At 42.2% G+C, this 15700-nt stretch overlaps 1 protein-coding gene across 1 annotated transcript in view; it reads left to right on the top strand.

Moving 5' to 3' along the window:
* The first annotated feature begins 14 nt into the window (after window positions 1–14).
* The window catches only part of LOC311145999 (tyrosine-protein kinase receptor TYRO3-like), a 32056-nt gene continuing 16370 nt past the window's right edge, over window positions 15–15700 (top strand). The window contains exons 1-8 of the mRNA XM_084182430.1: window positions 15–97; window positions 4093–4276; window positions 6110–6210; window positions 7305–7475; window positions 8984–9070; window positions 9277–9392; window positions 9904–10084; window positions 12308–12450. Of these exons, the coding sequence (XP_084038556.1) occupies window positions 40–97; window positions 4093–4276; window positions 6110–6210; window positions 7305–7475; window positions 8984–9070; window positions 9277–9392; window positions 9904–10084; window positions 12308–12450 (1041 nt within the window). The 5' untranslated portion in view covers window positions 15–39. The remainder of the gene's footprint in view (window positions 98–4092; window positions 4277–6109; window positions 6211–7304; window positions 7476–8983; window positions 9071–9276; window positions 9393–9903; window positions 10085–12307; window positions 12451–15700) is intronic.

Here is a 15700-nt window from a genome sequence, read left to right as displayed (position 1 = left end):
TGGAAAAGAGGCTCAAACTGTGAACCAGATGTTGAAAAGATGACCATTTATCTTTGGATCATACTCTTCTTGGCACAAAGTAGTAGAGCAATCCATGGTAAGTTTGAGCAATTATCACTAGACTGCACGGCTACGTCTCATGAATTTCTAATTAGGCTATACTGTTGAACTCCGTTTGGCGGAATGCGTTTGTTCAGCGTTTGTTTGTCAACACCGATCGATGTTATTTCAGGGGTTGATAGTCCAAAACAAGGGACCAACACCACCGCTTAGGTGTTCTGCACACAATTGAGTGTTCTCTCTCCAAAAGTTACAGTAGGACTCCCTATCAAGACCTGGGTCAAATACATTCTGACAAATACTTAAGGATTTGAGGTGTTTAATTTATTTTGGGGTTTGCCGTTTTGGGCCTATTCCATTGGCTCCAAGTATTTAAAAGGATACTATTTTTACATAGGCCTACAGCAAGGATCATCAACTAGATTCAGCCGCTGACAGAACATAATTATAAATTATTTGTAGACTCCAAAAAGCCCAAACAGATATAATGTTTGACTGAAACATAATAATGTCAAACCTTCCTTACATTTGTATACGATTACGTGTCTATCTATTATGCGTGGGAATACTTGGGAACAGATTAATGAAATTAAAAGGGCTTGGAGTGGATTTCCTGGTGTTTTTACAGACGTAAAAATGTATGCACACACGACTGTAAGTCGCTTTGGATAAAAGTGTCGTATTGTTATTATTGTTATTATTATTACTTTTATGTCCAACAATGAAAAAAAATGTTTTTTGCTCAGAAAACTTGGTGGGCCAAATAAAACCACTTCTCTGCTGATCCTCTCAAGCTCTGTCAGGTTGGATGGGGAGCGTTACTGCACAGGTATTTTCAGGTCTAGAGATGTTAGATTGGGTTCAAATCCGGGCTCTGGCTGGGCCACTCAAGGACATTCAGGGACTTGTCCCGAAGCCACTCCTGCGTTGTCTTGGCTGTGTGCTTAGGGTCGTTGTCCTGTTGGAAGGTGAACCGTCGCCCCAGTCTGAGGTCCTGAGCACTCTGGAGCAGGTTTTCATCAAGGATCTCTGTCTGTACTTTGCTCCGTTCATCTTTCCCTCGATCCTGACTAGTCTCCCAGTCCCTACTGATGAAAAACATCCCCACAGCATGATGCTGCCACCACCATGCTTCACCGTAGGGATGGTGCCAGGTTTCCTCCAGATGTGACGCTTGGCATTCAGGCCAACGAGTTCAATCTTGGTTTCATCAGACCAGAGAATGTTGTTTCTCATGGTCTGAGAGTCCTTAAGGTGCCTTTTGTCAAATTCCAAGCAGGCTGTCATGTGCCTTTTACTGAGGAGTGGCTTCCGTCTGGCCACTCTACCATAAAGGCCTGATTGGTGGAGTGCTGCAGAGATGGTTGTCCTTCTGGAAGGTTCTCCCATCTCCACAGAGGAACTCTGGAGTGCTGTCAGAGTGACCATTGGGTTCTTGTTCACCTCCCTGACCAAGGCCCTTCTCCCCCGATTGCTCAGTTTGGCTGGGCGGCCAGCTCTAGGAATAGTCTTGGTGGTTCTAAACTTCTTCCATTTAAGAACGTTGGAGGCCACTGTGTTCTTGGGGATCTTCAATGCTGCAGAAATGTTTTGGTACCCTTCCCCAGATCTGTGCCTCCACACAATCCTGTCTCGGCGCTCTACGGACAATTCCTTCAACCTCATTGCTTTGTTTTTGCTCTGACATGCACTTTCAACTGTGGGACCTTTATTTAGACAGGTGTTCCTTTCCAAATCATGTCCAATGAATTGAATTTGCCACAGGTGGACTCTAATCAAGTTGTGGAAACATCTCAAGGATGATCAATGGAAAAACAGGATGCACATGAGCTCAATTTCGAGTCTCATAGCAAAGGGTCTGAATACTTACGTAAATATGGAATTATTTTTTTTCCTTTTTAATACATTACAAAAACCTGTTTTCACTTTGTCATTATGGGGTATTGTGTAGATTGATGAGGATTTTTATTTATTTAATCAATTTTAGAATAAGGCTGTAACGTAACAAAATGTGGAAAAAGGGAAGGGGTCTGAATACTTTCCGAATGCACTGCATATTTAGTATAGGATACATTTTCTGCCATCTGTAAGTTTAAGAAACATTTCCTTTTGCCTTAATTCCTTTAACAAAAACCCACATCTTTAAGATATTTTATAATGAAAGTTCACAGAAGTAACCAGTAAAGGTAGACCTATCACTTAGTTATAGTGCTTTTACTGATATCAATTTTGTTTATGATTTTTGTGTAACAGAATTTCCCAAAAATTGGTAACGAGGAAATGGTCACTGAGGAAATGTTGGGAGTCTACTGTTGATGATACTTATAGGATTTTTCAGAGGTTGCTGTTGACGCAGATTCCACAGTAATTATTGGGGTCAAATTTGTCTTCACTTTTGTGGATTGGGGTGATCAGTCCTTGGTTCCAAATATTGGGGAAGATGCCAGAGCTGAGGATGATGTTAAAGAGTTTCAGTATAGACAATTGGAATTTGTGGTCTGTATGTTTTATCATTTCATTTAGGATACCACCAACACCACAGGCCTTTTTGGGTTGTATTTTGTCCTGTAGTTGGAGAATCCAGTGGGTTCTGGTAATCTTTAATAGCTGTTTCTATGATTTGTAGTTAATCATGTATATGTTTTTGCTGTTTTTCTTTGTTATGGAGACAAAAAGATTTGAGAAGTGGTTTATCCATACATCTCTATTTTGGATAGGTAGCTCTTTGTGTTGTTGTTCAGTGTGTGCCAATTTTCCCAGAAGTGGTTAGATTCTTTAACTACGCTGATTTTTGACGTCTTCTTCCTTCTTTCTTAGTGTATTTCTTTTTTGTTTTAGTGTTTCACCATAGTGAAGGTGTAGGCCCAGGTTTTCTGTGTTTTTGGTTGGATATGTTTCTCAATTTCTTTCTTAGGGTTTTGCATTCTTCATCAAACCATTTGTCATTGTTGTTAATTTTCTTAGGTTGTCTGCTTGACATTTACATTTGATAGGGAAGTTGAAAGGTTAAATATACAGTTTAGGCTTTCTACTGCCAAGTTTACACCTTCACTATTGCAGTAAAATGTTTTGTCCAGGAACTTGTCTATATGGGATTGGATTTGTTGTTGCCCAATTGTTTTTTGTGAGGTCTCTACACTACTTTCCTTCCAGCTATAGTGTTTCTTAATAGGACGTCAATGTTTCACAAGTTTGGACAGCACAGTACAGTACAGAAAAGTTTAGTATAGTACAATAAAGAAAAGTAGAGTATAGTCCTGTACAGTGGAGTTCAGTAGAGCACACTAGAGTACACTATAATATACTGAACTATACTCTACTTGACTATACTCTACTGCACTGAACTATACTATACTCTACTGAGCTCTACTGTGCTGTACTTTGATGTAACAACTTGTGAAACATAAACATCTATGATTGGTTCAGATTTGGTCCGGACCAACCAATTTTGGTCTTGTTTGGTGGCGGAGCTCATTAAAATAATAGCCAGTGTGTAGAATAATACCCAAATATGCAAAATAAGATATTGCATATTTCTACCTTTTTGTGTACCTATTTAGGATACATTACCATGAAGAAAATGACATTCATATCCATAATTATGCATTTATGTGTAGCATAGATCAGGGACCCATGATGCAATTCCGTAAAGGCAATTATTTTACCAGGTGTAAATCCACTTCACTTACTGTTCAATAACCAAAATATATTTTTCTAACTCAGGCTGTCATGTCATAGCTGACACCCCATTATTTCTGCAGACATCTTCGAATCTTAATTCGGAGGAGTTATTTAACAGAGTTTTTGGAAAATGTGGTCACATAAAAAACATTTTGTAGGCTACCTTTTGAGGGGTATCTAGCTAGCTTTCCTGTAATGCTCACTACTGCATGTGTGTTGGAGTCTAACATAGCCTTAGATCCCATCCATTATCTTTTCTTCCACATCATGTCATTTAGAGTAGTGAAGGACCCCTAGTGAAGAAGAAAGGACCACAATGAACTCTGGTGTCTCCTGACCTTTGACTTCTAGGACTCCTGTTCACCAAGAACCCCACCAACCTCACGGTAACCCAGGGCAACATGGCTCGCCTGGGTTGTTCCATCGAGGGCCTGAGTGAGCCGGAGATCGTGTGGATGAAGGACGGAGAGAAGCTGTACAGCACAGACCAGATGTACATCACCGTGGAGCAACACCACTGGGAGACCTTCCACAGGTCAGCGCTTTGGTTCAGTCTCCTACTGTGAGACCTTTATTGTGAGAACATAATGTGGGACTTTTATTTTGTTATCAGTCACTCCGGCTTTTGGGGGAAAGAGCAAGGGTTGATGAGTAATGCTTCAGTTTAGATTTTCTCCCAGTGTCCATGGTCATTCTTATCACCATCCTTACACTACCATTGTTTAGACGGGTACAGATAGGTACTCTACTCCATCTGACAGAACTAAGCACAGAGAGCAATTGGATTTCACAATGCTGAATTCAATCTATTTCACCAGAAATCATTGGGAGGCTGTTTTGCAAATCATCATCCTTATCGCAAGCAAACTAACCTTTACTTGAAGTGTTGCAAAGCACTGAGCTCACTCACCATCACCAGATGGAGCTATCCTGGCAGTTAGTTGAAACATCAGAGAAAGTGCTTCTAAGTTTAATCATAAAGCTGGTCAAATAACATTAATTGTAGCTTAAAGCATTGTTTTTTATCCTTCAAAAGTCTTCGCTCTTGTGTGAATTCAATAACGTTGTCAGTCTGCCTTAAATATGCTGTGGATGTTTGGAGGTATTACTACAGGTAATAGCCAACAGCATGTAGGCAGGCATGGCGTGTTATGGTATGAGTTTGTTCTGTGTTATGGAGAAACATGCGGTGTAATATCGTAAATAGAGGTAGTGATGCTGTTCCTGGCTTTGAATACTTTCTCCCCCTCTGACTCAACATCAGACCTGGGTTTAAATACTATTTGAAATCTTTCAAATACTTTGAGCGTTTTCTTTAGCCTGCCTGGAGTGCCATGTAGGTGGGATTTTCACTTCTGGGACTTTTCTATTGGTTCAAATTGCAATGGGTAAGCTTAATCAAGCAAATTATTTCAAATAGTATTTGAACCCAGGTCTGCTAAATATGGCAGAATAGAACTTACAGGATTTTAGCAGGTTTGGGTGGTGTTGGGGGAGGTTTAATAATCAGCTTGGGGATGCTTTGTTCCTGGCAGAAAGAGAAAGAACCTGTAAATAACATGGCTGGAGTGGAGACAGACAGTGGTCTACCCTTACCGTAACCGACACAGCAGGTAAACCAGACCCCAAAGAGGGGCAGGCAGGATTGGAATGCAGTCAGCTGCCTGTGACTGTGAGTAACTTAAAGCTTGAGGCAGACTGCTGGACCTGCTGGTAAAGTGAACTTGCATCGCCAGTGGCAGCCGTTTTCTGTTAATCTCATGCACATGTACTGGGCACTGAAGCTCAAAGGTCTGCAGTTTGAACTTCTCTAAAGTCTGAAACATTTTTCCTGTTTCCTGCTCATCATCACACAACAAGAATGTCCTAGATATCAGGGACATTCACCATATGCTATGTCTAGTCTAAAGAACTAGAATGATGTAATAGATATCATTCTATCATTTCTGTCATATTTCTGTGGTCCAGTGACTAGTCCTTCATTGGTTGTTGGTTGGAGTGGTGAGTTTGGTGACGATTGGTGTCAGAAGTGGGATACCATACCTATGAGTGAATATGACCTGTCAATGCTCACAATGGTTTCCTGAGTGACTACTAACATAAATGCACTGTGTACTCCTGCCCCAAGCTACTTTATTGATCCAATTAGTTAGTGTCCTACTCCATCCCTCAACATATCCTCAAGGGGTTATTTATCTTTGTTTTATTGTCTGTTTTTCTTCTCCTACCCAATTATGTGATGGGCTTTTACCTAAATGTTGCCTAATGGGTCTCCCCTCCTCTATCATTTTGAAATGTGCAATATTTAGCATACTCTCATGTAAAGTACTAGGGGAATCAATGTCTCTGTCTGTCCGGGTGGTTTCAGTGTGAAGTCTGTCCAGCAGCAGGATGCAGGGAAGTACTGGTGTGAGGTAGAGTTCCATGGCTTGACCATCTCCTCTGAGCCCGCCTGGATAACAGTAGAGGGTAAATCAATCAATACATTTAAATCAATACATTTAGCCCTCTGTCTGCATGCCTGTGTCTTGGTAAATCCATATGAATTCAATCACTTTTTGACAGCATCCCTTTTGATTTAAACACAACTTTCCATACATGTTTGCCTATGGAAGAAGTGGTCAGAAAGTGACTTTTTGGACCTGAACGCCGAACAATTCAGGAGATAAAGGTGCTCAAAGTTGACCCATTCTTCATACCATGAGACATCCATGTCTTCATCACTGGAAAACATAAACGGTTGAATTTGATGTAATTTAAAAGCTTCAAACAGGGTTGTCAAACTATTTTATAACTTCTTGAATTTAAAAAAAACCCTTTTACAGTTATTAGTAAAAACAACATGTACACTTTTTTCAGATTCGCATATGTTGTAGCTTAGACCCTACTTTACATCATCTGAAGTTTTTGTGTTGTGCCCGCCATTGGTTGAGACACAACATGCTCTTGAATACAGGGTGGGTGACATTTCAATCCTAGAAATAGAATTCGTAGAATGGACCTATCCAGCAATTTAGCTGGTACACTATTGACATTTTAATTTCTAATTACTACCACAAAGATGGCCGCTGGTCCACCCACCGCCTGTCAACTTAAATGGTCATGTGTATTCTATATTTCTATGATTTCAATGGGTTCCCTATGGAGGATTGACCGTATAATTTAAAACAACAGATAATCCAACCGTCTTTGTGGTAACATTCTAAAGTATTCCCATTTTAGTACATTTATCAGCCAAAACATGACAACAACCCTGTATTCAACCGGTGGCGGGCACAACACAAAAACCTTAGATTATGTAAAATAGGGTCGGTCTAAGCTACAACATATACAAATATTAAAAAAGTTTATGCGATTTTAGATAATTGACGTAAACTTTAAGCACCTTTTTATCTCTTGAATGTTTTGGCATTCAGGTCCAAAAAGTCACTTTCTGAGCACTTCTACAATGGGCAAATATGTATGGAAGGTTTCGCTCAAATCAAAAGGGGTGCTGTCGAAATTATTGAATTAAAATGGATTTACCCCTCTCTCTCTCTTTCTCTGTTCCCATCTATCTCCAGGTGTCCCCCACTTTATACTTGAGCCCCAAGATGTAGCCACATTCCCTGGGGTGCCCTTTAACCTGACGTGTGCTGCTGTGGGCCCCCCGGACCCAGTGGAGGTGGTCTGGTGGCTGGGGGGAGTACGGAAGGTTGATGTCACTTCCTCGCCATCTGTACTCCATGTTAACGGTAAGTCTCTACCGGGCTGTTTCTCAATAGTCTTTACTCAGTCTCTTTAGTCTTTACTTGAATCCGTGCATCCTGTCTCCTCGCCTTCTTCTCAAAACACATTGGAGGAGAATATCACACTGGCTGGTTAAATCAATAGTGACATATGAATCATAAGAATATCAGATTTCGTTTTCACATGCTGTTAGTTCAATAAGGTGGACTGCCATCGGTCTGTTGTAAGAGCTTCTCAGACATGAGTCATACATTACAAGGAAGAGATATTGGTTATATGGCATTCAAGCTGCTCCTAGAGATCTGCGCGTGAGTTGGAAATAGAACTGTTTGAATGGTAGAACGAAGCCAAAGGTTATTCTCAGTGGGTGGAACGCTACTGAAGGACTTTCTTGCTCTTTCCTCTATGAGGGTTTACACTCAGATGTTATCTATGCTATGCTGATGTCTACCAGTAAATACACAGTACTTTTTTCTATGGGCACAGCACTGTATACAGCACAGAATGTATGACATGTATTTTTGTTGGCTATAGATAGGGAAACCTATACCCTCACCTGTAATATAATGTTTCCCCTTATCTGAAAGAACAAATGTTATGACTTGAGAGTGGAAATGCACTGTAATTGGTTGAAAACGCATACAAGTGTAAATGTTTGTTTGATACTTGTAGTCCACAAGAGTGGATTGACTGGTTTTTCATTAGAAGTCTGCTTCATTCCCTTCTCGTGATATGTAAGCCTTTCGCCTTAGTGGCTCGCCTCCTTCATTTCCTGCTTATGTTTAGCTGGTTCAGTTCCTCTGCCCTATGTAACTGGACCTGCACCTTCCTCTGCTGTTACTCTGGTGGATCTCATTCATCTCAATCAATATTGCTGACCAGAGTATATAGGTATTCCCTATATAGTGCACTACTTGACTTGACTTACAAAGACTTTGCTGCTGAGTTCTAATTCGGAGTCAGGAATGAAGAAACGGATGTTTACCTAGAATGTGAGAGTAGCCAGACGTGTTTCAGTCCAGCTGATGGTTCCCTGTTATGACCCTGGCATGTTTTTCTGTGAATGTCAGTCAGTGGATGACTAACCAGGTAGTGGCCCTCAGTGCCTGGTATTGTGTACTGTACTGTACAGTACACACACACACACACACACACACGTTTGTTTTACTATCCTTGTGGGGACCAAACAATTGATTCCCATTCAAAATCCAATTTCCCTAACCCTTAACCTAAACTTAACCCTAATTGTAAACCTAACCCCTAAGCCTAAAATAGCCTTTTTCCTTGTGGGGACCGGCTAAATGTCCCCACTTGTCCGAATTTTCCTTGTTTTCATAATGTTCACAGTGTGAAAATTACTCATTTACATGGGAGAAACAGACTGTTGGTCAGGCATAGTAGCAGGTGACTGGTTTAATTCACTCTTGGCATCGACTAAACGCTTACCTTTAAAGGGCTCTGGCTTGCGTAGATCACTTAACACGTTTCCCTCCTCTGTTCCCTGTCCCTGTAGGTGTGAATAACAGCATCAAGTTCTACTGTGAAGCCAAGAATGCCAGAGGTATCTCAGTATCGCGAACAGGCACTGTGCACATTAAAGGTGAGAAATTAATGAATAATCAATGCTGTCATGAGTGTGACTAAGGCATTTTTCTAATTAGAATATGCTGCCTGATGAAGTTTGGTTAGTCAATGCACATTGCAGTATGCTGCTGTTACTTAGCTATTCTTGTCTGCTCTTCGTCCAGCTTCTGTGCAGAGTTGGATGTTTGTAAATCTAAAACCCTGTCTTTTCATTGACTGTAGTCCTCCCAGCAGCCCCTAAAGGTGTGCAGGTGGTCCATGTGGTGGAGAACAATGTCACGCTGGCCTGGAGCCCTGGCTTCACTGGACACTCTGACCCGTCAGTCTGCACCATCCAGGTAAAAATGTGTATTCAATTCTAATACTCCAGTCCCACAGATAAAAATGAACCAAACCGGCACAACTGAGATGTCCGGCCAGTGCTGTAGATTTGGCTAAATTATATTTAGATGTTCAATAAAGCAGTTATGATATATACAAGCAAACTGACACACTCAGTCAGAAGTTAAATGTATTTACTGATTTTTAAGAGATGTGGTTGTTGTTGTTGAAAGTAGTCTGTCAGTGCAATTTAGGATGGGAGTGACAACCATCAGAATGTATATTAATGCCTTGGATCAATGCTTAGCCAAGACTGAGATAATGAAAATAATTATTTCTTGTTTTTTGGGGCGGCACCTTGAGTATTATTATTTTTCATTCTTTGAATGAAAGAATTTGCCAATGAAAACATGACAATTTCACCTCAATGATAAGATAATGACATATCATGCATTTTTCACATCCTCTCACATTTATCCTAGAACTTAACCCTTATGGAATGTTTTCCTTCCTTCAAACCTCTTGCAGATGTCTAAGAACTCTGGGAGGAAGGTGGAACTTCCGGACCAGCGTGTAAAGGTTCCACCATTCCAACAGATCCTCAGTGGGCTGAACTGCTACTCCAACTACAGCGTTAGAGTGTGCTGTGACAATGAGGTTGGGACCTCCCCATTCTCTGGCTGGCTGGAGTTTCAGACACCAGAAGCAGGTGGGCGTCCAGTCAATAGAATAAATAATGACATATCAGCTCTTTTGTTTATCAACAGTTTTTTGTCATTGGCTGCACCCCAAATGGACTTCCTGACGGGCCGCCCCCAGGTGGTAAGGGTAGGTAACAACACATCCGCCACGCTGATCCTCAAAACGGCGGCCCCTCAGGAGTGCGTGCTCAGTCCCCTCCTGTACTCCCTGTTCACTCATGACTGCATGGTCAGGCACGACTCCAACACCATCATTAAGTTTGCCGATGACACAACAAAGTGGTAGGCCTGATCACCAACAAAGACGAGACAGCCTATAGGTAGGAGGTCAGAGACCTGGCCGTGTGGTGCCAGGACAACAACCTCTCCCTCAACGTAATCAAGACAAAGGAGATGATTGTGGACTACAGGAAAAAGAAGAGGACCGAGCACGCCCGCCTTCTCATCGACGGGGCTGTAGTGGAGCAGGTTGAGAGCTTCAAGTTCCTTGGTGTCCACATCACCAACAAACTAACATGGTCCAAGCACACCAAGACAGTCGTGAAGAGGGCACGACAAAACCTAACCTAAGGAGACTGAAAAGATTTGGCATGGGTCCTCAGATCCTCAAAAGGTTTTACAGCTGCACCATCGAGAGCATCCTGACTGGTTGCATCACCGCCTGGTATGGCAACTGCTCGGCCTCTGACCTCAAGGCACTACAGAGGGTAGTGCGTACGGCTCAGTACATCACTGGGGCCAAGCTTCCTGCCATCCATGACCTCTATACCAGGCGGTGTCAGAGGAAGGCCCTAACAATTGTCAAAGACTCCAGCCACCCTAGTCATACACTGTTCTCTCTGCTACCGCACGGCAAGCGGTACCAGAGCGCCAAGTCTAGGTCCAAAAGGCTTCTAAACAGCTTCTACCCCCAAGCCATAAGACTCCTGAACATCTAATCAAATGGCTACCCAGACTATTTGCATTGCCATCCCACCCCTCTTTTACGCTGCTGCTACTCTCTGTTTATTATCTATGCATAGTCACTTTAATAACTCTACCTACATGTGCATATTACCCCAATTATCTAGACTAACCGGAGCCCCTGCACATTGACTCCGTACCGGTACCCCTGTATATAGCCTTGCTATTGTTATTTTTACTGCTGTTTTAAAATTATTAGTAACTTTTCTTTTTTTTTTTTTTTTTTTTAAATTCTTTCTTAAAACTGCATTGTTGGTTAAGCGCTTGTAAGTAAGCATTTCACTGTAAGGTCTACACATTTGTATTCGGCGCATGTGACAAATAACATTTGATTTGATTTGAAAATGGCACCCTATTCCCTATGTAGTGGACTTCTTATGGGCCATGGTCAAAAGTAGTACACTACATAGGGAATAGGGTGCCATTTAGAATACATACATTGTCAACCGACCGACCACATCACCAGCTGGACATCAAAAGCACATGATGATTCATGTAACAATATGGCAGGTGGCGATCTTATCACAATGGGAAAATAACATCATGCTTTGTGTTTGTTGGCCCTCTGTACCTCACAGCCCCACAGCCGACTTTTCAAAGTTGTTACACTGTCAAAGTACTAGAACTTGAACTAAATCCTTTTATATAGGATACCGTCTAAGTTGATGGGTTTTAAATAAGGTTTGTTGTTGAGATAAGGGGTACATACAGGCAGCAGAGTGGTCATGGGAGGGAGTCTGATGAGGGGAGCAATGCAGTGCAGTGGTGGTTTCTGGGGGCGACCTTGTTTGTATGTTTATAAACTGGCAGTGCTGGACACAGGCCAGTCGATTCCAGGACTGTTGGTACAATGAAGCATTGTACATGCCCTCAATCCATATCAATGTGCTGCAGTGCTGAACTAAGGCCTGTTGCCTCAGTGTCACCACACGCTGGTTAGGGATACCATTACAGGGAGACCATGGCCTCTCATTTGGGGGTGAACTCACTCTTATAGATCAACCAATTTTTTGTGAGTGCTCTTAGGTCAAAGACACTGATTGAGTAGTGATTTCCCTCTCCCTGCAAATCTCTCCTGAGTTTAGAGCAGATGGTGTTTTAAATAATTAACTGACTGATGGCAGTAGCAGAAGTTTATAATTACAGCATTGACATATACCAAAACTACCTTTTTATAATGTTCTTTATGATAAAATGTAAGGTGTTCTAAGGTGTTAAATGTAGGTGTATTCATTAACACTGTGCCCCTGTGTGTTATTCCTCCCCAGTGCCCTCTGCTGCCCCCCGGAACCTGACCTTTGACCTAACAGAGCAGCAGCTGTCCCTGAACTGGGCGACCTTGGAGGACGAGGAGCTGCAGGGGAAACTGATGGCCTACAAAGTCCAGTGGAACCTGGGAAAAGAAGGACAGGTAGGATACAGCCTCATACACCTGTACACAACAGAGAGACAGCCTCATACACCTGTACACACTGGAGAGACCGCCTCATACAACTGTACACACTGGAGAGACCGCCACGTACACCTGTACAGGGGCGGTGTGTTCATTAGGGCGATATGGGCGACGCACTGCCAAATGGGAAAAGGAAGGGATTTTTTTTCTAATCAATTATATCACGGCAACAGTAGTTATCAGTGTTCTAATCTAGACGTCTGATCTGCCACTAAATGTCCAATCAGGCTAAAGTCGTGCTTCAAATGGCCCCGCCCCTTTTGGGGCGATTTCAGTCAGGTTGAAAATCGCCCCAGAAGTCTCTCATAGACTCTCATGTAAAATCTTTTTTTTTCAAATATCAGAGCTTTCAAAACAATCTCTATGGGTTCCGGGAGGGCTTGCACTTACGCGCTTTCGTCATACGTAACATAACCATGAACGTAACTAAGAAAAGAGCGGGTAGCAGCGTCAATCAATTCACGTACTACTGTCAAGATGGCTAGCGTTCAGTGCAACTCGATTGTCTCTTTGAAAGAAGTTCCTTTTTGTCGGCGAACAAATCAAGATAAATTGGCAACGAAACAATTAGGACCTCCCAGACCAAATTTAATAATTCAACAGGTTTCTACTAAAGGGGGAAAGTCCTACACCCGAGGATTTTCCAAAAATTGGTACGAACGAAAAACCTGGCTAGCAGGCTGCGATGTAGCTAATGCAGTCTTCTGCTACCCCTGCTTACTCTTTCACCCTGAAGGCGGCACGGCAGACAGCACCGCTTGGACAGCGACTGGTGTAACGGACATGCACCATCTTTCAGAAAAGATTAAGAAACATGAGCTGTCAAAGACCCACATGGATAGCTGTTTGAGATTGTCTGCTTTGGGGAGAGTGAACATTGCCACTCAACTGGATGAGGGATACAGGCTAGCTGTCCGCCGCCACAACGATGAGGTTAGCAAGAACCGCCACATCCTCAGCCGGCTAATCCAGTGTGTGAAGTTTTGCGGAGTGTTTGAGTTAGCTTTGCGAGGCAAAGATGAAACTGAGGGCTCCACCAACCCTGGTATTTTTCTTGGACTTGTCAACTTTGTGGCACAATTAGATGAGGTGTTTTATGGAAATGCATATTGTTTATGCAGTGTTGAGGAATGTGAAAGGAATTTTTACTGTGATAACTTATTTTGCTTTTGTAAGCCAACACATTTGAGATCAGTCAATAAATGCTTCTGGTATTGACTTATATGCTGCCCCTGTCTTCATGTTGTTGCTGGACATATCTTTTTTTAAATGTGTGTAGGTCACCTAAATCATCAGAAAAATTGCCCCCCCTGAGAATTTTTTCAGGAGCTGCCACTGCACCTGTACACTGTAGTGGAAATTCTAATCAATAATGAGGAGAGACAAGGTCCATCACCAATCAGGATATTACTTAATTCAAAACGTATTAATAAGGTAATAACGAGGCTGGTCGGCCCAACACTCTTGATTGTTGGGCTGAGAGCCCCGACACAAAGAATACAAAGATCATTTATAGCAAAGATACACCCTCTTAGTCTACATGACAAATACAGTGGGGGAAAAAAGTATTTAGTCAGCCACCAATTGTGCATGTTCTCCCACTTAAAAAGATGAGAGAGGCCTGTAATTTTCATCATAGGTACACGTCAACTATGACAGACAAAATGAAAAGAAAAAATCCAGAAAATCACATTGTAGGATTTTTTATGAATTTATTTGCAAATTATGGTGGAAAATAAGTATTTGGTCAATAACAAAAGTTTCTCAATACTTTGTTATATACCCTTTGTTGGCAATGACACAGGTCAAACGTTTTCTGTAAGTCTTCACAAGGTTTTCACACACTGTTGCTGGTATTTTGGCCCATTCCTCCATGCAGATCTCCTCTAGAGCAGTGATGTTTTGGGGCTGTCGCTGGGCAACACGGACTTTCAACTCCCTTCAAAGATTTTCTATGGGGTTGAGATCTGGAGACTGGCTAGGCCACTCCAGGACCTTGAAATGCTTCTTACGAAGCCACTCCTTCGTTGCCCGGGCGGTGTGTTTGGGATCATTGTCATGCTGAAAGACCCAGCCACGTTTCATCTTCAATGCCCTTGCTGATGGAAGGAGGTTTTCACTCAAAATCTCACGATACATGGCCCCATTCATTCTTTCCTTTACACGGATCAGTCGTCCTGGTCCCTTTGCAGAAAAACAGCCCCAAAGCATGATGCTTCCACCCCCATGCTTCACAGTAGGTATGGTGTTCTTTGGATGCAACTCAGCATTCTTTGTCCTCCAAACACGACGAGTTGAGTTTTTACCAAAAAGTTATATTTTGGTTTCATCTGACCATATGACATTTTCCCAATCCTCTTCTGGATCATCCAAATGCACTCTAGCAAACTTCAGACGGGCCTGGACATGTACTGGCTTAAGCAGGGGGACACGTCTGGCACTGCAGGATTTGAGTCCCTGGCGGCGTAGTGTGTTACTGATGGTAGGCTTTGTTACTTTGGTCCCAGCTCTCTGCAGGTCATTCACTAGGTCCCCCCGTGTGGTTCTGGGATTTTTGCTCACCGTTCTTGTGATCATTTTGACCCCACAGGGTGAGATCTTGCGTGGAGCCCCAGATCGAGGGAGATTATCAGTGGTCTTGTATGTCTTCCATTTCCTAATAATTGCTCCCACAGTTGATTTCTTCAAACCAAGCTGCTTACCTATTGCAGATTCAGTCTTCCCAGCCTGGTGCAGGTCTACAATTTTGTTTCTGGTGTCCTTTGACAGCTCTTTGGTCTTGGCCATAGTGGAGTTTGGAGTGTGACTGTTTGAGGTTGTGGACAGGTGTCTTTTATACTGATAACAAGTTCAAACAGGTGCCATTAATACAGGTAACGAGTGGAGGACAGAGGAGCCTCTTAAAGAAGAAGTTACAGGTCTGTGAGAGCCAGAAATATTGCTTGTTTGTAGGTGACCAAATACTTATTTTCCACCATAATTTGCAAATAAATTCATTAAAAATCCTACAATGTGATTTTCTGGATTTTTTTTTCTCAATTTGTCTGTCATAGTTGACGTGTACCTATGATGAAAATTACAGGCCTCTCTCATCTTTTTAAGTGGGAGAACTTGCACAATTGGTGGCTGACTAAATACTTTTTTCCCCCACTGTAACAGATGTATGAATGGGTCACAAGGTGAGACTTGATATATGAGAAAGGAGTAT

This window comes from Coregonus lavaretus (assembly GCF_964263955.1).
Source record: "Coregonus lavaretus genome assembly, chromosome: 18".
Taxonomy (NCBI): domain Eukaryota; kingdom Metazoa; phylum Chordata; class Actinopteri; order Salmoniformes; family Salmonidae; genus Coregonus; species Coregonus lavaretus.
Note: the sequence above shows the minus strand (reverse complement) of the source record. Positions and strands in the feature narration are given on the sequence as shown.